The 22342-nt window shown below is 39.6% G+C and overlaps 1 protein-coding gene across 5 annotated transcripts; it reads left to right on the plus strand.

The window, feature by feature from the left end:
* The first annotated feature begins 505 nt into the window (after positions 1–505).
* On the plus strand, positions 506–9011 carry LOC107778643 (aspartic proteinase-like protein 1). 5 transcript variants are annotated; one of them, XM_075225062.1, is made up of 11 exons: positions 649–1256; positions 2507–2645; positions 5911–5953; positions 6050–6173; positions 6277–6504; positions 6639–6777; positions 6851–6921; positions 7006–7105; positions 7271–7331; positions 7490–7561; positions 8473–9011. In XM_075225062.1, the coding sequence occupies exons 1-11, from the start codon at positions 952–954 to the stop codon at positions 8727–8729; spliced, it is 1539 nt and encodes a 512-aa protein (XP_075081163.1). In that variant the 5' UTR covers positions 649–951; the 3' UTR covers positions 8730–9011. The 5 variants fall into 5 exon arrangements, with proteins under 5 accessions (XP_075081165.1, XP_075081162.1, XP_075081161.1 ...); XM_075225063.1 differs by having other exon boundaries at positions 6050–6152; XM_075225064.1 differs by having other exon boundaries at positions 506–1256; positions 5877–6173.
* The last annotated feature ends 13331 nt before the right edge of the window (positions 9012–22342 follow it).

Consider the following 22342-nt stretch of genomic DNA (forward strand, 5'->3'; position numbering starts at 1 on the left):
TTTTGTAAACAATTATTTTTCTAAAAAATTATGCAATGCATTATAATTTTAATACACCACACCAAACAGTAGATAAGAAATAATATATGCACAACTAATGCTTACATTACAAATATATGCATTACTAATACAACTTATTCCGCATTATTCTTATACGTGCTACCAAACCACCCCTAGCATGTTCGCGCTTGTTTCCAAACAGGCATCTTCCCACCTTTTGAATTTCCAACTCGTTGGCTATAAATTCAGAAGTTTGGCACAATTTTCTACACCAACTACTTTGAAAATCTCTCACTTTTTTTCTTTATATTTTCAAATAGTCAAATGTGATTTGGTCTAATATTTGAGTTCGCCGTTCTATAATTTGAAATGAAGCTATTATATAGTTTCTACCCTTTTATGCTGAGAGTAATTAATTTAAAACCTTGGAGACTAAATTCCGTAGAGAAAATAATTTTATGGGTCTTTATAAATTTGTTTTAAATTTTATGATCCTATCTATGTGGGCTAGTAACTTCATTCTTTTTATTGATTTTTGGTTTTAGAATGAACCGCAAAAGTTATTGTACATTACTTAGAAAAGAGTAGCTTAAAAAATCGTGAAGTATCTAACACATTATATAGTGTAAGATTCCAACCACAATGCGCGGTGACACGCGTGATCTCCACCTTCGTCTTCTTCCTTACTCCTCCTTCCTACTTTCCTTTCTTCACTTCACCACTAACCCCTCAAATCTTCTTCTCATTTACACATATCATATACATACACGCCCCAGAATCACCCACCTACCCCCCTCCAACTCCTACCCCAAGCCATTTCCTCTCAGCTTGCATCCTTCACTCTGTAAATATACACATAAAACACACACAGAGACCTTTATATATAAATATACTTATACTACTACAAGTTCCTTCCATTTTCACCCTTTAAAAAACTAGATCTTGGGTTCAATGGCGATTTGGAAGGTGAGTTTTGCAGCGGTGGTGGTGGGGTTAACTATGGCGGTTGAATGTGGGGTAGTAGCGGCGGATATGTTCTATTCCTCAAAGTTAGTCCATAGATTCTCCGACGAGGTAAAAAAACTTAGGGTTTCAAGGAATGGGGAAGTGTGGCCGCAGCACAGGAGCTTGGAGTACTATGGGAGGCTGATGAGCAGCGATTTGCAGCGGCAAAAAATGAAGCTTGGTCCTCAGTTTCAGCTTCTTTTCCCTTCCGAGGGTAGCAAAACGATGCCGTTAGGAAATGACTTTGGATGGTCCGTTACCTCTTTTTCATTTTATGTGGCACACCTTACTTTTCAGTTTGTCTTGAAAAGAATGGTCTGTCTTTCTTTCTTAAAGTTCGTGCCAGTCAAATACCATCACGTAAAATGGAATAGATAGAGTAGTTATTTTGATCTTAGTGTTAAAACAAAGCAGTTCGTAGAAAATACTGTTTGAGGATTAATGATGTTACTTTCTAAAAAAGGGTTGTGAATGTTGTTAACTTTAATCAGTCTGTGTTTAATTAAGACTTTGTTCTGATTCTAGCCTGTAACTATCTAACAGGATTATTATAGTATGTCAACTGGGAATTTTAAATTCTGGGTTTTGGAAGCATTAATGAAAAATAAATGGGTCATTAATGAATATGTACCATCTCTCTTCTAACTATATGGTCTAAAATTGGCGTTTTAGTCAAAGTAATAGATGCAAAAATATTAGTTGTACTATTTTGGGATGTTGATGTGACATTATTTTGTTTGGAACATTTTTGTTAATTTTTAAGTGTATTTAATTAGGGCTTAATTGATTTTGGCTTGTACCTGTCCGAGCAATTTATTATCTGTTGCTAAAATAGAAACAAAAATTTGAGTTTGGAAAGCATTAATGAAAAGTCAATGGGTTTTTAAAGAATATGATTTCATGGATGATGGCTACATATGTACTATGGCAATATTTAGTTGTTCCATCGTAATTGGAACATTTTGCTTGTGTAGGTTATGAATTAGCCATAATGCTCATAACTACAAACTAGTCCAAAATCAAGTTTTCTGTAATCTATTTATTGATGAATACGCCCATAACGATCATAACTACAAAGTAGTCCATAATCAAGTTTATCTGTAGTCTGTCTACTGATGAATACACTAGATTGACATATCCTAAAAATGGGACATAGTGGAATAGTCAGGATGGAATAATATAATGGGACAATGCATATGTCAGCTAGTAGAAGTATTTTGGGTTTGGTTTATGTATGTTCTCTTTCGGTGGTGGAATGTAGGATGTTACTGAAAACTTTTCTGAAATTAGTGGTTTCAGCTTGAATTTAAAAAAAGAAAAAAACATGGTTAGGGGTTCATCGAATGAAAGTCTCAGTGTGCGTGAATTGCATTTCTGGCCCATGTTTGATGCAAGTTCGGATTTGGTGCTTAATTTTATTCTTTTTCGTTTATTACATTGTAAGAGTTTGCATTCCGGGTTATATGAAGATCTTAATCCAAATTTATGCAATTTTGTTTAGGTTACATTACATGTATATTGATATAGGAACCCCAACTGTTTCTTTTCTCGTCGCACTGGATGCTGGAAGTGACTTGCTTTGGGTTCCATGTGAATGTGTACAATGCGCTCCTCTATCAGCCAGTTACTATAGCAGCCTGGTATGCAGTATTAACCAAGAATGTTATATCACTGTTATAAATGTTTGTTCCTAGTTTCTTGCTGTTAGTGACTGCACTAGTATTATATATTTTATATTTCTTGGCTGGCTTCAGCTGAGTGGTTTGACATCCAAACCACGCTACGAAATTATTAATCAAGTTGATACAGCACGTTAAATTTTTCTTTATCTCTATACTTTGACACTTGGACTCGTGTAGAAGGATAGAGAATATGGTTGTTAGTTGCGACTCACCTTTGGATCCTAACGCCATTCCCTTTTGAAGTCTCGTTCAAGTCTTACCGGAGTTCAATAATGTTTGGTGAAAAGGTTAAAATGTTTCCATTGGAACTTATAAAGTGCCAATTCTTAACCTTCAGTGATGAGAGATCATGTCCACTCATCAGAATTATATAATTAGTATAATTCCTAAAGGATTAGAAAAATTGTTTAAATCTTAATGTCAACTACTTCAAAAGGAAAGAAAAAGCCTTGATGTTTTAAGGGGTTGTTTGGTAGGAGGTATAAGAATAGTACTGAGTAGGGGGGTATTAGCAATGCTCGTATTAGTAAAGCTGAGATTAGTTATGCTAGCATTAGATATGCTGAGATTATTTCTTATCCACTATTTGATTTAGTGTATTAAAGCATTGCATAATTTCTTAAAAAATTATCTGTTTTCAAAAATACTTTCCACATTCTTTAACTTTGTACACTTTGAGAGATTTGAGGGGCAATTATGTCTTTAACCATGCTTATGCAAGTATTAAAAATCCTTGCATTGCTAGTACCATGGTTTGCTATGTACTAGAATTAGGGTTGTTCACGGTTTGATGGAAAACCGATCCAAACCAAACCGATTAAGTAAACCGATATTTTTTTTTGATTTGGATTGGTTTTGGTTTTAAATTTTAAAAACCGATAATATTTGGTTTGGTTTTGATTCTATTATAAAAAACCGAAAAATAAACCGAACCAAACCGATTAATTATATACAAAATTTAATAATCATTTATATACAATATAATATCTTTTTCTAAATAATTTTAAATATTTTATGCAATTTAATTGTTATTTTGAATTTTGATTTATCCTACTTATATCTTAAAAGATTGCCTAAGCCCAAAACAATAGGAATCAGCTAATTTTCTTTTCCTTAAGAGACTTTAATTCTCTAACCCTCCGCACATACTTTTGCCTAACAGAAGAGTTAAAAAAAAAAATCCTACCATAAGAGTAAAGAAAGCAAACTCAAATTGCAGGACTACAATGGCTAAAGCTTGAGAAAGCAAACATTTAGTTTGTTTTTTTGTTCATTCTTTTCATATAAAGAGGTAAATAAACTTTCAGTTCCGGAAGAAATATATAAAAAGCATAAATTTAGCAAACTATTTTCAGATTATTGTATAGTGTTGTTTCACTATTATCGACTTATTATTAGCTTACTAAGAACCGAAAAACCGAACCAAACCAATAACAACCAAACCGATGGTTTGTATTTAATTTGGTTTGGTTTTGGTTTTAAAATTTTAAAAACCGATTAAATTGGTTTGGTATTGGTTTTAATTAAAAACCGATCAAACCGAACCGTGAACACCCGTAGTACTAGTTATACATAGGATAATACCAAATAGGATGTATAACTAATACTTACATAACTAATGCTATCAAACAAGGGACTAATAATGCAAAAACCTAATGCTTGCCTTAATTTTGCTAATACCTCCTACCAAACGACCCTAAGACTCACAGGAACTTGTAATACTTTAATTACCAGGTAGACAAGGTCACGTAATGCATTAAACAATGTTTCATGTTTTCTAATTTCATACTCCCTCTGTTCCAGTTTATGTGAACCTATTTCCTTTTTGGTTCGTTCCAAGAAGAATGATCCCTTTCTAAATTTGGTAACAATTTAGCTTAAACTTACAATTCTACCCTTATTGAGAAGCTTTTATAACCACACAAATACTCTAAGCCCCTTGTTGACATGTTTAGGACCACAAATTCCAAAAGTTTTCATTTTTTCTTAAACTCCGTGTCCAGTCGAACAGGTTCACATAAATTGGAACGAAGGGAGTAGTAGACTTGGTATAACTGAAAATATAGGGCCTTTAGTGGTCAAGTACCCTCTCTGTAATCAGCCTTACTTGTCTACTTCTTGATTCCTATTTGTTCATTTGGTTTCTGTCATTTGCCTTTTAATTTCTTGTTCTTTTGGTTTTAGTTGATAACTGATCTATTATGTGACTGTTTATGCCGCCAAGACAAGTATTGCGGTTACCATTTTGAGATATCTGAATATAGAGTTCTCTTCCTTAAACTGAAGTTTTGCTTTTGAATATTGAATAACAGAAGGGTCGAAGGCCATTTCAGGTATATAATCAGTATCACCTATCCATTGGATATGATCCTCACATTCATTTAATTTAGGCCTACAGTAGACAGAAACAACTACTCTAAGAGTGATAAGAAGGCAGTTGGGTCAACTTGAAAGGGGTTGAGTAAACTAAGGGTCATGACCCAACCCGAGGTTGTTTCGGTCAAGATAGGTTGGTCAGTTTTGGGCTAAACAATCAGTCATGGCCCAACCTGTCTAATTCAAAATCATTGTTTTGTTTGTGTGCCTTTTTCTGGAGTTCATTTAATTACATAGAATGACTTTTTCTTTATACATACAGAGAGTAGATGAACGCAGACTAAACCAATGACTTTTGTTTCATACTTTTTAACAAAGTTTTCTTCTGGGGTCAACTTGTGCCACCTGGTCACTTGACCAATCAATACTTTATCAGTTGGTCAGATTACACTAATATGGGCTAGATTTGACACCCCTAGAGTACACTAAGGGATCAGAGAAACAGATAAGCTGAAAAACCGAAAATAAAACAAAAAGAGATTCCTACAGAATAGCAAACCTGAGAGATGTCTTCATGCAGTATTATATCATCTTATCTTTCTACATTGTTTTCGGGTTCTATTTATAACACGCAGTTCATTATTTACGATGGATACTTCAGAAATTTGTACATTTTATTCAATATCATTTGCGAGTTGTTGTCTTGCCAGATTATAGTAAGTCAGAGAATCTTTTTCTTGGAGTTGCTGGATCTCCTATTAGAAGAACCTTAATCCCATCCTCTAGATAAATATCAGTTACTGGGTGTAGATGTGGAGTCTTTGCTAATACAGCCTACAGGTTTAGCACTTATATCAGATGATTGATTGGCAGGTGCTCCCTGGTATTTGGGGCATCTATTATGCAGGATAAAGATCTAAACGAGTACAATCCATCCGGCTCAAGCACAAGTAAGTTCCTGTCGTGCAGCCATCAGTTATGCGAACTGGGTTCAAATTGCAAAAACCCTAAGCAGCCTTGTCCATACACTGTGAACTATGTGTCAGATGATACATCCACATCTGGAGTGCTCGTGGAAGATATCTTGCACCTTGCATCAGGCAGCCGTATGACAGCCAACAGCTCTGCTAGAGCTCCAGTCATTTTCGGGTGTGTTCCATTGAGCAACTTGTATGTTAAGTTTGAATAAGAATTTCGTGCAGGGGACTAGTTTCACATGGTTCTGTTTGCGAAAAAACTGTATTAAGCAGGTCTAAATTTCTTTTCATGTCAGATGTGGCAGTAAGCAAACTGGTGGTTACCTGAATGGAGTTGCACCTGACGGTCTTTTGGGTTTGGGGCCTGGAGAGATTTCAGTTCCTAGTCGTCTTGCAAAAGCTGGATTTGTCCGAAACTGCTTTTCTCTTTGTTTTAAGGAAGATGATTCAGGAAGGATTTTCTTTGGAGACCAAGGGCCTGCTACCCAGCAGATAACTTCCTTTCTGCCTTCAGATGGACAATTGTATGTAAATTTGTGAATTCAGAGACTTGCTTATTAGTTTGAGTGCTGTATTTGGGTGTTTACCTCTACTATTGTCTTGCATGTATGGTTTGTTAAACTCTGTTGATTAACATCATGAGTGATTCATGGTCCAGTGTTACTTATCTTGTTGGGGTGGAATCATGTTGTGTTGGGAGCTCCTGTATTGAACAGACAAACTTCAAAGCCATTGTGGATAGTGGGACATCCTTTACATTTCTCCCAGATCAAATTTACGATAGAGTCGTTAAAGAGGTAGGCTTACAACTATTTGCTGCTTATTGTACTTTAAAGTGCTGTATTTTTACATGTCCTTTTCCGGTTACAGTTTGACAGGGAAGTGAATGCTACAAAAGCCAGCTTTGAAGGATATCCTTGGCAATATTGCTACAAATCCAGGTAATGGAATATAAGAGAACGAGAGATGTACTTTCTTTTTTCTGCCTCATTATATGTACTGAATGCATATTTGAACCTAGACAGTTCTGAAGGGTTACCAAAGATTCCTTCATTTACTCTGAAGTTCATGACGAACAGCACTTTTATAGTCCAGGATCCTGTATTTGTGATTTATGGCAGTCAGGTAAGTTCTTGAATATACTCCATCTGTTTTTTAGCTCAGAGATGAACTTTTTGGTTCTTTTGATTACATGTGCGTCCTATTTTATTTTTCCTGGTTTTTTTATCATGCCAGCTTTTGGTCCTTCACTTCCAATTAATTTTGAATTAGTTCACTATCGTGATGTAGGGTGCTGTTGGATTTTGTTTAGCTGTGGAGCCTTCGGGCATAGATATCGGAACGATTGGACGTAAGCCTGACTCTCTTCCCCATGTGGTTTCTTCCTTCTGTATGCAACTGTAAATAATTTCCACCTGCAAAGGAAGGGGGTGAAACTGTAATGCAAAAGTGATATTGCAATTTCCTCTCTCAATTTTTGGAAGTGCTAACAATCATTTTCCTGTACAGAGAACTTCATGACGGGATATCGGATGGTGTTTGATAGAGAAAACCTGAAACTGGGTTGGTCACTCTCTGACTGTAAGTACCAATATCCGATCACTAATTGTTTTGGTTTGCTCTGGATTTAACTATAACTGCTTTCTTGTCTATACCCGTGGGTGATTAACTTAAATGCTATTACTCGTATTCTGTTACTTCACTCCTAAAAACCTATTCTTGTGTATTGAGAAGTTGAACTGCAATTTCTTACACCCAGCAAGAGTCAATGTGATATACATAAAGCTTGTTCGCAGTTTCACCAAAAATTAATATTGTACATGAACTATGGTCTTCCAGATACTATTGGCTTTATTAGATGAACATATAAGAGGAAGTTTTCTCTGGTCATGTTAGTATCTGTATTTTGAGTCACTTCGTCAGTTGCTTCTATGCTCATCTTAAACTACTTGTCTCTATCCTGCTGTTTCTTTGTCGTTTATTAGTCTTCATTGCTCACTGCATCAGCCTACTTGGTGACTCTGATGTTTAATTTCCCTTGGACACTTAGTTAATAGCTGCACAAATAGGAGGAAGATATAAACTAATCAGAAAAAATTGATAAGGTGTGGTGCCTGCGAGAAGGGTTCAGAGTTTAGTGGCAGGTCGCAGGTAGGGAAGATACCTCCGTTCTGTAAGGGTGGGTAAGGAAGGTGTTTGGAAGATCTTACTGATTGCGATCCCCTAGTTTTAAGAATAATTAGCTACACTATATCTGTCATCTGGAGTATGTGATGGGGTGCGGCTTGCAGCTAGTCTTCCAGTAAAACTTGCTTTCTACCTTCACGTCTTTCCTTTGTTATTATTTTATCTTGCTTCATTACTCATTCCAAAAGTGAAAAAGGGGCAGAAAAATGCTCCTTGCCAGTTGATGATTTAACCCTACTTCGTTTTCCAATTCTGATTATTTGGATGTCTGATTTGAATCTTTTGCATGTTCAATTGCTTGTCAGGTCAAGACCTTACTGATAGTAATAGACTGCCAATGACTCCAGCGAATGGTAGTTCACCAAACTCACTGCCAACAGACCAGCAGAATTCCCCTAATAGCTCCGGAGTTGCACCTGCTGTTGCTGGAAGGACACCCTCGAAATCTGCTGCACCAACTAATCGTCGAATCTCATTCAAGTTATGTTTAACGAAGTTGCTGTTTCCATTGCTTCTCGTGTCAAGTAACTTCCGACAATCCATGTATACATTGACCTTATAAGCTTGATAATGGTATGCCCTATAGGTTCATAATATGTGTAGTTTTTCCTGTAAATCCTGTCTCCGTCATGTGGAGCCGTTTTTGTTTTCTTATTCCCCATCCCGCGCTCCTCCCCCACCCTTTTTTTTCCGGGTTTATTGTGATTTTGTTTATTAGTCAGATAGGATGGGGCTGCTAGATGAAGAGCTTGTTTTATGCATCTTCTAACTTTGGATGTTTAATTTCTTATTCCCTTATCAGGTACTGTTATACATACGTAATGCTCACTTCTGACTTCCATTCATATGATTCTAATAAACTTGTCTATTTGCCGCTTTAGCCCTAATATGCAACTACCTACTCTTCCCGTATTCAGTTAGTAATGAATTTGATATTACTTGAAAATCAAAAGTAACACTCCGTAGTAACTTCAGTATGGTATATATTCTTATACTATCTAAATGTGGCTAGTGAAATTAAAGGTTTAAAAAGGGAGGGTTTAAGCATGTAGGCAATTATCGCATTTTGGAAGTAAATGCGTGATTTACGCACACTTGAAAAAGGATCATTAACATGATAGGATTTTTATATTATTTGCTGATTAACTCAATTTTTATCCCTATTAAATATGGATTGGATCAGATATTTTATTCATTTTCGACCTGCCCACGTTTGATCCGACCCGCTCCCTTTTCATGACGTAAGGCTAGTCTAAAACTCGCATGGGATTGTATTCTTTGTCCCGTATATTTAGCAACTTACATTGCAAGTAAAAACTCCCTCGGTAGATATTTTGCAGAATTATGTTAGACCAGTTTTGTTGTGGTGAGATTCCATTTAGCATTCCATAACCTAACAACCTTAGTTGATGCCAAGTATTTATTTATTCTTTTCAATATTATAATGTCATTACTGTCATTGTTTCCTGACATTATAAACATAATGTATAGTCCAAAACGACAGCTTGATTCTTCTTTGTATTATTCTGCAACTAGGAAGACAACAGATTTCAGCATAATGTTTGTATAATATCCTAAAAATGGGAGTTAGTTCAAGAATCCAGACCAGAGCATTAAATAAACAAATACATTAATCATAGTATTTATGAACAAACCATTCCAGTATGTATTATAATGGGTGTACATACAGGTTGTACGAATAATTCTTATCCACAGCTTTCTTTAATATAACTACATAAGGTTAGGGTCTATGCATGAGCTATTGTTTGAGGTGAAGGCTAGAGTATTATGGGCTTACTTTTGGATTAATCATTTTAGGCCAAGGATCTCTTCTGGATAAGTGACCCCACAATTAATACGATTTAAAAAATTTCATTTTTACGATTTAATATAGAAATGATGCAAATTATTTAAGTTGCAGAAGGGTGTGTTTGGTTTGAAGGAAAACATTTTCCAATTTTCCCATGTTTGGTTGGCTTAAATGTTCTGAAAAACGTTTTCCTTATAAACTCATTTTCCTCCAATTGGAGGAAAATGTTTTCCTTATCAAGAAAAGGGAAAACATTTTCCAAAGCTCATTCTCAACCTTTCCCACCCTCACCAACCCACCCCACCCCCTCTCCAAAAAAGGTTTTTTTTCTTCTCAAATTTCAATTTTTTCGTTATCACCCACCCTACTATCCCCCCCTCCCAAATTTTTTTTTACCTTACTTTTTTTTTTTGCAATTTCAAATTTCTGTTTTTTCGTTTTTCTGTAGCACCCACCCCAAATACCCCCCCCCCCCACTTGCCCCACTCCCACCTGCACAATTTTTTTTTTAAAACTTCTTTTGTAATTTAAATTTCTGTTTTTTTTTTCGTTTTACTGTCAAACCCCCTCCCCCCCGGGAAAAAAAATATTTTTTAAATATATTTTTCAGTTTTAATTTTATTATTTATCGGTTTAAAGGCTCAAAATTTTACAAGTTCCAAAATTATGAGTTCGGAGGTTTATGTGTTTGGAAGTTTACGAGTTTAGAAATTATAAAGTTTACGGGTTCGAAATTCCGCGGTTTTGAAAGTTTAGCGGTTCGAAAGTTTATGAAATTTGTGGGTCCGGAAGGTTGTTGGTTTGAAAGTTTATGCTTCATGTTTATTATATCTAAATTATTTATGAATACTCTTCTGAAGTCATTTTCCTTAATTTGCATACCAAACACCGAAAAATGGATAAGATTACTACTTGTGTTCCAAGAAAACATTATCTTGGAAAATATTTTCTACGGAAAACATTTTCCATTATACCAAACACATCCGAAGTGTCCAAAGATTTAACTGCAGGAAAAGGGAAAAAGGGTAAAAATTGCTTCTTTACAATACAAAATATCTTAATTAATTATATCTTTCTTTGTATTGTGGGGTGACTCATACCATTGCCCTTCGAAAATTGTCTCGTATTTTCTCGTATTTACCCTTAGTCATAATGAAACTCAAGTATAATAGAGACTAATTTTAAACGATACTCGCAAGGAAAGGGTTATATTTGAACTTTTTTGTCGAAGTATTTTGACAAATTGGTCCATCTAATTCATGGTAGAGCCCCGTTAACGTCAAGAGAAAATATAAAATAATTTACTAACGATAAGTTTTGAATAACCCAAAAGTATAATGAAGGATAAAATTAAGGTATTTCTTATCGTAAATGTGTAGATTTGAACCTTTTAACTCAGAAAAAATATTTGTTTTACAACATATTGTATTTGTGAAATGACACTATTTTTTTTTTTTTTTTTTGATAAGGACACTCTGTTTTTATAATGCTTTTAAGGATCATGTGTATCACTTAATTTAAGTGTCGCAATGTAACAATATGAGCAAACAACAGATACAAATACACTAATATAGGTCCTTAAAGCATATATTTAATTGATACTTGGTTGTTGTGTACTTTGTTTACCTTGAAAATGATAACTACAATTATATTTGATTTGTGGTTCTAAAAATACGTGATTTATCTTAATACTAGTTGTTAAGTGAATAATGCTAAGTGTAAATGAGCAAGAAATGATAAGCAAACCCATATAGTTCCAAGGTTGAGGGCCTCGAGCTCAACGATATGGGACCTCGAGGGCAGCTTTTAAAGGCCGACGATGAGCAATAAATGAAGAACAATAAATGAACAATGATGGACAATAAATGAGCAAGAGACGAACAATGAACGAACGAGCAATAAATATGTAGAGTAATCCTTTAGCACTTTTAAGCAAGAAAAGCAGAAAATGTTCTATTGTATTCAATGTTATCTGTGTTACAAAATGACAAGGGTCCCCTTTATATAAGAGGGGAATCCCAATATAGTACATGTCTAATAATAACGAGGAAATACTATTGGTACAGCTGTATAATGACTTAGTACGGATTTGTACTATTCTTGCAGACCTGGTCAGCTCTAACCACGTGTATTTGGGAATTTTCCCGCCTTTCCATGACGATTATCGATTATGCTGCTCTTAGGTCGACCATAGTGGGCCTTCGATGTGCTCCCTCAAGGGACACATCTCGGGGTCGCACCTCACACTCTACTTCGGGCTTCTTCGAGGTTAGGCGTGGAGCGACATAGTACCCCCAAAGTCGAACTCCAATTTTGGCCGCATACAGATAGTCCTCGCGTTTCTTAGAATGAAATGATAAGAAACGATCTTTAATTCTTGCCTCTTCGATACCCCCATTGTGACGTCAGCCACGTGAGATCATTAAATGTCGTGACAGAAAAGTTGTACAGGGGTTTTGTCAAGCACGATTCTCAAAAAGCTCGCGAACCGCTATTGGTCGCCCTTGCAACTCCTCCAATTCACTTAGATGACTTATAAATACTCCAATTCCCTATCATTTAAACCTTTGCAACACTTCAGATCTTCAAATCTTTGCTAACAGTTTCCTGTTTTCACCTTTCTTCTAAGTTCACTTCTTCATCAGTTTGCTTTGAGACTTCGTTATAACCATGACCAAAACTTCTAAGACAGTACCTCAAAAAGGGGAAGCCCCTTCTTCGTCACGCTCGTCTAAGGGCAAAAAGGTAGTGCCCCTAGCATCGATGAGTGTGTTTCTGGGACCTTCGATACAGCTTCCGATTTCAAAATTGATAAACCTTCTTCGGTACCAGGCCGATACGAACCCATGTCTGGTATATTAGTCTAATAACTGACATAAAGAAGGTGAAAATAGATTGTCGCTGGGTAAAGGCGGTACAAGTAGAGATCCCTTCTTCGGAAGAGAATATAACTACACATAAACCTGGTTTCCTCAGTCATGAGCATCTAAAATTCATCTAAGAGTAAGAAAAGACATTATAGTCTAATACAAAGCTAGTACAAAGTGAAATAAAGATAGGAAAGAGAAGCACTGCGCTGCGAACGCTGAGCAGCTACCTAGTTAACCACGAACAAGCCTGCTGGAAGGCAAATCAGACTCGCTAGCGTGACTCGAGACTCCTGGATCTGCACACAGGGTGCAGGGAGTAATGTGAGTACGCCAACTCTGTAAGTGATAAAAGTAAAGGCAGCTGAGCGATAAGAAAACATGTAAAATACAGCATAATGCTACAACAAAACTGTATAAATCCAAAACAATGCAATAGTTCAGTAAAAGCTCGTAAAAACACCTTAGTTCAGTAAAAACCTTTTTAAAACATCTTTTAGTAATTCAAACGAGTGATGAAAACACGGAGAAAAAGGATAGAAACATAAATCAGCCCCTCGGGCAAAATATTAACACAACCAGCCCCTCGGGCTACCTCACAATCATTTGTATCAGCCCCTCGGGCAATAACATGAAACAACAACAGCCCTTCGGGCAATATTACAACTCACACTAGGTACCCGCGCTCACTAGGGGTGTGCAGACTCCGGAGGGGCTCCTACATCCCAAGCGCTATATCAAGCCATCTCGTGGCATAATCAAACTGGACCTCGGCCTCATAACAAGCCACCTCGTGGTGTAGCAAATAAGGTCCTCGACCTCAAAATCATGAATCAGTACACACTGCTGCAGCCCGAGCCCATAATATCCTCACAACACAGGCCCTCGGCCTCACTCAGCCAGAAATCTCTCAAGCCACTCGGGCACAGTAAAATATGATGTTTAGCCCAAAATATCATTTAAAATGTCAAAACAGAGTAAATATGCTGAGTTATAAAAAATAGTAGAATAAAGCATGACTGAGTACAAATATGAAGTCAAAACAGTGAGGAATAGTAGTAAAAATCCCCTAAGGGTCCAAAACAGTTGGCACGAGGCTGAAATATGGCATTCATCCCAAAACATGATAATACTTTCCAAACACAATGATATCAAACAATTTTCAATCAAATTTGTGGTTTAACAGTCAACGGGACGGACCAAGTCACAATCCCCAATGGTGCAGGACCCCATGCTCGTCATCTAGCATGTGCGTCACCTCAAAGTAGTACAACAATGTAAAATCCGGGGTTTCATACCCTCAGGACAACATTTACAATCATTACTTACCTCTATCCGGTCCAAACTCTAGCCCGCGATGCCTTTGCCCCTCGAATCAGTCTCCGGATGCTCCAAATATATCCAAAAATAGATTTATACCATCAAAATATGCTAAGGGAACAAAGCTCACTCGAAAATAACCAATTTACATAAAAAATCCCAAAATTGGCCAAAATCGACCCCCGGGCCCACGTCTCGAATTCCGACAAAAATCACAAAACTAGAATCCTTACACTCTCACGAGTTCATACATATCAAATATATCAAAATTCGACCACAAATGACCCCTCTAATCCTCAAATCAAAGTCTCAAATTCCAAGCCCTAACTCCCCAATTTTAGGTTTTAGATTCCACAAATTTCATGTTAAATTAGGTAGAAATCACAATAAGATCGAGTATTAAGTCCATAAATCATACCTCCAAGTATTTCCCTTTGATTCCCTCTTCAATCTCCCTCAAGAAGCTCCAAAAACCGAGTCAAAAATGGTGAACTATGGCCAAAAATCGCGAAAGTGGTCTTTTAAACATTCTGCCTAGTGATTTACATTCCTTCTTCGCGAACGCGGTCAACGCCTCGCGTTCGCGAAGCAAAAAATCCATTGACCCCTAAATCCTTCTTCACGAACGCGACACCCCTAATGCGAACGCAAAGCTTCAGCTCCTCAACCCATCGCGAACGCGTCCTCTAGCTCGCGAACGCGAAGCACAATTGGACCTGGACCCAGCTGCTCACCTTTACTCTACGCGAAACGGCAAAACCATCGCGAACGCGATGAACGCTGACCCCAACCCTTCGCAAACTCTAGACCCCCAACGTGAATGCGAAGGCCAAACTTCTTGCCTCACACCCTAACCCTTCACGAACGGGAGAGCCCACTCGCAAACGCGAATGCCAAATGTCTGCAACACCAACATCAGATTTTCTACAACTCTTCCAACATGAATTTGATCCGTTCAACCATCCGAAAGTCACCCGAGGCCCTCGGGACCTCAACCAAACATGCTAACATATCCCATAACATCATTCAAACTTGTTACAACCCTCGGAACGCTCAAAACAACATCAAAACACCAAATCATCATCAGATTCAAGCCTAAGAATTTCAAAAACTTCCAAATTCCGCTTTCGATCAAAAAGTCTATCAAACCTTGTCTGAATGACCTGAAATTTGCACACACATCACAAATGACACAAAAGAGCTACTCCAACTTTTGGAAATCCATTCCAACCCCTATATCAAAATCTCACCTATCAACCAGAAACCGCCAAAATTTCAATTTCACCAATTCAAGCCTAAATCTACTTCGTACCTCCAAAACACATTCCGATCACGCTCCTAAGTCCCAAATAACCTCTCGAATATCCAAACCATCAGAATTCATATCCAAGCCCTTTTTCACACAAGTCAACATTCGGTTGACTTTTCCAACTTAAGCTTACTCAAAAGAGATCAACATTCGGTTGACTTTTCCAACTTAATCTTACTCAAAAGAGACTAAGTGTCTCATTCCTTTCCAAAACCTCTCCGAACCCGAACCAACCAACCCGATAACACATAATATAGTTGAACAGGACAATAAGAAGCAGAATGGGGGGGGACAGAGTGGTAACTCATGAAACTACCGGCCGGGTCGGTCTCCCAGGTAGCCTCCTCCACGTTCCCGAACGAGTCAAGAAACATACCTGAAGCCTAAAATAGGTGAGGATATCTGCTCCGCATCTCCTGCTCGGTCTCCCAGGTAGCCTCCTCCACGGGCCGACCTCTCCGCTGCACTTTCACTGAAGCTATATCCTTTGACCTCAACTTTCGAACCTGATGGTACAAAATAGCTATTGGCTCCACATCATAAGTCAAATCATCATCTAACTGAATCGTGCTGAAATCTAAAATATAAGACAGATCGCCAATATACTTCCGGAGCATAGAAACATGAAATATCGGATACACACTCGATAAGCTGGGTGGAAAAACAAGCTCATAAGCCACCTCTCCAATCTTCTGAAGCACCTCAAAATGCCCAATGAACCGAGGACTCAATTTACCCTTCTTCCCGAATCTCATAACACCCTTCATGGGTGAGACCTTCAACAGAACCTTCTCACCAACCATGTAGGACACATCCGAACCTTCATGTCAGCATAACTCTTTTGTCTCGACTGCGCTGTACGAAGCCTCTCCTGAATCACCTTCACCTTGTCTAAAGCATCCTGCACCAAGACTGTACCCATACAAAGCCTCATATGGAGCCATCTGAATACTCGACTAATAATTGTTGTTATAAACAAACTCTACGAGCAGTAGAAGCTGATCCCATGACCCTCCAAAATCAATGACACAAGCGCACAACATGTCCTCCAATATCTAAATAGTGCACTCGCCCGTCCGTCTGAGGGTGAAAAGTTGTGCTCAACTCAACCTAAGTACCAACTCTCGCTGTATAGACCTCCAAAACTGTGAAGTAAACTGAGTACCTCTATCTGAAATGATGGAAACTAGGACATCATGCAAACGAACAATCTCCCGGATATATATCTCTGCTAACTGCACTCAAGAATATATAGTACACACAGGAATGAAATGCGCAGACTTGGTCAGCTGATCCACAATCACCCAAATAGCATCAAACTTCTTCAAAGTTCGTGGGAGCCCAACGATAAAGTCCATGGTGATCCGCTCCCACTTCCACTCTGGAATATCCATCTGCTGAAGCAAGCCACTCGATCTTTGATGCTCATATTTCACCTACTGACAATTGAGACACCGAGCTACAAATCCCATAATGTCCTTTTTCATTCTCCTCTACCAATAATGCTGTCTCAGATCCTGATACATCTTCGCGGCACCCGGATGAATAGAATACCGCGAGCTATGAGCCTCCTCTAGAATCAACTCCCGGAGTCCATCTACGTTGGGCACACATATCCAGCACTGCATCGTCAATACCCCATCATCACCGATGATCACATCTCTGGCATCATCATGCTGAACTCTGTCCCCAAGGACAAGCAAATGAGGATCATCATACTGGCGCTCTCTAATGCAATCAAATAAGGAAGACCAAGAAATCACCCAAGCCAATACCCGACTAGGCTCCAAAATATCTAACCTCACGAACCGATTGGCCAAGGCCTGAACATCAACTACAAGAGGTCTCTCCCCAACAATAATATACGCCAAACTTCCCATACTCACCGCCTTCCTACTCAAGGCATCGGCCACCACATTGGCCTTCCCCGGATGGTATAAAATAGTGATATCATAGTCCTTTAACAACTCCAACCATCTCCGCTGCCTCAAATTGATATCCTTCTGCTTGAACAAGTTCTGGAGGCTATGATGATCAGTAAACACCTCACAAGACACACCATATAAATAATGCCTCCAAATCTTCAACGCATGAACAATGGCAGCCAACTCCATATAATGAACATAGCAGTTTTTCTCATGGGGATTCAACTTACGAGAAGCATAAGCAATAACTCTACCCTCCTGCATCAACACACACCCAATACCAACTCTCGAAGCATCACAATACACGATAAATGAACCTAAAGTTGATGGCAAAAGTAACATTGGAGCTGTGGTCAAGGCAGTCTTGAGCTTCTGAAAGCTCTCCTCACACTCATCTGACCACATGAAAGGAGCATCCTTTTGAGTCAACTTGGTCAAGGGTAATGCTATAGATGAAAATCCCTGAACGAATCAATGATAATAACTCGCCAAATCTAGAAATCTGCGAATCTCTGTGGCTGAGGACGTGTGGGCCAACTCTAAACCGCCTCTATCTTCTTTGGATCAACCTGAATACCCTCACTGGACACCACGTGCCCCAAGAAAGCCACTGAACTGAGCAAAAACTCACATTTGGAGAGCTTTGCATTAAGCTTTTCCTCCCTCAATCTCTGCAACACCACTCTCAAATGCCCCGCGTGCTCCTCCTAACTACGTGAATACACCAGAATATCATCAATGAAAACTATGACAAACGAGTCGAGATAAGGCCAAAACACGCTGTTCATCAAATGCGTGAACGTTGTTGTGGCATTGGTCAGCCTAAAAGACATCACTAGGAACTCATAATGACCATATCGGGTCCTGAAAGCCGTCTTAAGAATATCCGAGTCTCTGATCTTCAGCTGGTGATACCCTGAATGAAGATCAATCTTGGAGAACACTTTCGCTCCCTAAAGCTGGTCAAACAAATCATCGATACAAGGAAAAGGATACTTGTTCTTGATTGTTACTTTGTTCAACTACCTGTAATCAATGTACATCCTCATTGTGCCATCCTTCTTCTTCGCAAGTAGAACATGCACACCCCAAGACGACACACTAGGGCGAATAAATCCCTTATCAAGGAGTTCCTGAAGTTGCTCCTTCAACTCCGTTGGTGCCATACGATACTGTAGAATGGAAATGGGTTGAGTGCCCGCCACCAGATTAATACCAAAATCAATATCCCTGTCCGGTGGTATGCCCGACAGGTCTGCAGGAAACACGTCGGGAAAATCCCTCACTACAGGAACATAATCAATACTTGGAGTCTCTGACTGACATCCCTCACGAAGGCTAAATATGAAAGACAACCTTTCTCAACTACCCATTGTCCTTCAAGAACGAAATCACCCTACTAGGGACACAATCAGTCGAAATTCGCCACTCAATCCGTGGCACACCCGGCATAGCCAATGTCACTGTCTTAGCATGAAAGTCCAAAATGACACGACACGGAGATAGCCAATCCATGCCCAATATCACATTGAAGTCCACCATACAAAGCAATAACATGTCCACTCGGGTCTCCAGACCCCTAATAGTCACCACACAAGATCGGTACACACAGTCCACAACAATAATATCGCCCACCGGAGTATATACACGAACAGATGAAATAAGAGACTCACCGGGCATATCAAAATAACAAGGAAAATATGATGACACATATGAAAAAGTGGAACCGAAATCAAATAACACAGAGGCATCTTTGTGGCAGACTAAGACAATATAATCACAGCATCTGAAGCAATAACATCGGGTCTAGCTGGAAGTGCATAGAAATGAGCCTGACCACCACTTGATCGACCTCCCCCTCTAGGGCGACCCCTAGCTGACTGACCTCCACCCCTAGCTGGGTGGGTGGGTGGTGGTAAAGTAACTGGCGCTGAAGCCGATGGCTGACTCCTCTATTGAGATGAACCCCCAAGACGACAAGGACACTGCCTCCACATGTGACCCATCTACCCACACTCGTAACAACTCCCTGGTGCTGGAGACGGGGACTGAAGGGAACCTCTAGCACTAGAATGACTAGCAGACGCACCTAGCATAGAAGAGCCTTGAACTGATGGAGCACGGGATGAACTCTGGGCTGTAAGGGCACTGAGTGATGAATGGCCCTAATGAGAACAGTGAGAACCATGACCCGATGATGCCCTACGATAACCTGAGCGAGCTGACTGAGCATGTCTGAATAGACGACCTCTACCATGCTGAAACTGACCTCTCGAAGGAGCACCACCATAGTTATCAGATCCCGGAGGCCTCTTTGCCTCCCTCTCATCTCGCTCCTAGAGATGAACTGACTCAATCTTGCGAGCAATGTCAACAACCTCCTCAAAAGTAGCACTAGACACCCTCTCCATGTTTATGAGAATCTGAAGCTGATATGTGAGGCCATAAACAAACCTCCTGATCCTCTCTCTATCTGTAGGAACAAACCAAACAGCATGACGAGCTAACTCTGAGAACCTCATCTTATACTGCTTCACAGTTATATCTCCCTGACGCAACTGCTTGAACTGCCTGCACAGCTCCTCTCTGCGAGACTGTGGCACATACTTCTCCAAAAAGAGAACGGAGAACTGCTGCCAGGTAAGAGGTGCTGCACCAACAGGCCTACGCCTCTCATAAGCCTCCCATCAAGTGAAGGAAACTCCCAAAAATTGAAAAGTAGTAAATGCGACCCTGCTGGTCTCCAGAATACCCGATGTACGAAAAATCCTCTAACACTTGTCCAAGAAACCCTAGGCATCCTCGCCCTCTATACCACTGTAAGTCAGAGGCTGAAGTCTACCAAACCTCTCCAACCTGTGCTGCTCGTCCTATGGCATAACAGGAGCTACATAATCCTGAGCAGCTGCAACCGGCTGGGCTGGAGGTGCCCCCGGTGTTTGAAGTCCCTGCACGACCTGCATAGGTGTGCGAGCGGGGGGAGTGCGAGTGCCTCTCCCGGCCTGAGAAGTAGATGTAGCTGTAGTTACTGAGACCACCTGAGCTAGGCCAGTGCATACTGATAGAATCTGGGCCAGGGCCTCCTAAAGACCTGGAATCACAATAGGCACAGCTGGTGCTGTTGGAGCGTCCACAACTGGGACCTGATCATGAATTGGGGCGGCTGGTGGATCTGCAGGTGCTGCCCTAGCTGTTGTGCGGTCTATACCCCTGCTCCTACCACAGCCTCGACTGCGTCCTCGACCTCTAGTGGCCCTAGCTGGTGGTACTGGTGGTCGTCCATCCTGACCAATAGCACGTTTCCTCCCCATCTATGAGAGAATAGAATAACAGAAGTTTAGTACTCGGATTAACAGATTCACACAACAAGAATTCAAGAATATGAAGTTTTCCTAAAGGTTCTGCAACCTCCCGAGGATAAATACAGACGTCTCCGTACTGATCCGCGAGACTCTACTAAACCTGCTCATGAATCGTGAGACCTATGTAACATAGGCTCTGATACTAACTTGTCACGACCCTAAACCGGACCCGGTCGTGATGGCGCATATCGTGAAACTAGGCCAGCTGACACAAACCCCCAAACTAACTAAACAGTTATAATAAATCATTTGAAGTCATTAATAAGCTAAAAATCCAAAAATAAAAAGTAGAATAGAATAGTGCGGAAAAAAACACAACGCGACATCGGGGTCACCAGTCATGAGCATCTAAAATTCATCTAAGAGTATGAAAAGACATCATAGTCTGATACAAAGCTAGTACAAAGTGAAATAAAGATAGGAAGTAGAAGCACTGGGCTGCGAACGCCGAGCAACTACCTAGTCAACTCCGAACAAGCCTGCTGGAAGGCAAATCAGACTCGCTAGCGTGACCCGAGACTCCTGGATCTACACATAGGGTGCAGCGAGTAATGTGAGTACGCCAACTCAGTAAGTAATAAAAGTAAAGGTAGCTGAGCGATAAGAAAACACGTAAAACACAATATAATGCTACAACAAAATAGTATAAATCCAGAACAATGCAATAGTTCAGTAAAAGCTCGTAAAAATACCTTAGTTCAGTAAAAACCTCTTTAAAATATCTTTCAATAATTCAAACGAGTGAGGAAAATAGGGAGAAATAGGATAGAAACGTAAATTATCCCCTTGGGCAAAATACCAACACAACCAGCCCCTCGGGCTACCTCACAATCACTCGTATCAGCCCCTCGGGCAATATCACAACTCACACTGGGTACCCGCGCTCACTAGGGGTTTGTAGACTCCTGAGGGGCTCCTACAGCCCAAGCGCTATATCAAGCCATCTAATGGATAATCAAACTGGCCCTCGGCCTCATAACAAGCCACCTCGTGGCGTAACAAATCAGGCCCTCGACCTCAAAATCATGAATCAGTACACACTGCTGCAGCGCGCAGCCCGATCCCATCATATCCTCACAACACAGGCCCTCGGCCTCACTCAGTCAGAAATCTCTCAAGCCACTCGGGCACAGTAAAATATGATGCTCAGCCCAAAATATCATTTAAAATGTCAAAATGGAGTAAATATGGCTGAGTTATGAAAATAGTAGAATACAGCATGACTGAGTACAAATATGAAGTCAAAATGATGAGGAATAGTAGTAAAAATTCCCTAAGGGTCCAAAATAGTTGGCACAAGGCCCAAATATGACATTCAAACCAAAACATGATAATACTTTCCAAAACACAATGATATCAAATAATTTTCAATCAAATACGCGATTTAACAGTTATACAGGATAGACTAAGTCACAATCCCCAACGGTGCACGACCCCACGCTCATCATCTAGCGTGGGCGTCACCTCAAAGTAGCACAACAATGTGAAATCCGGGGTTTCATACCCTCAGGACAACATTTACAATTATTACTTACCTCTATCCGGTCCAAACTCTAGCCCGCGATGCCTTTGCCCCTCAAAT

Source organism: Nicotiana tabacum, chromosome 11, assembly GCF_000715075.1.
Source record: "Nicotiana tabacum cultivar K326 chromosome 11, ASM71507v2, whole genome shotgun sequence".
NCBI lineage: Eukaryota > Viridiplantae > Streptophyta > Magnoliopsida > Solanales > Solanaceae > Nicotiana > Nicotiana tabacum.

Bases quoted from the DNA above. Each gene is read 5' to 3' on its own strand.
- LOC107778643 (XM_075225060.1), top strand. From the start codon at position 952: ATGGCGATTTGGAAGGTGAGTTTTGCAGCGGTGGTGGTGGGGTTAACT. The intron at 7,332-7,489 runs GTAAGCCTGACT...TTTCCTGTACAG, and splicing joins AGATATCGGAACGATTGGAC to AGAACTTCATGACGGGATAT. The intron at 7,562-8,472 runs GTAAGTACCAAT...ATTGCTTGTCAG, and splicing joins GGGTTGGTCACTCTCTGACT to GTCAAGACCTTACTGATAGT.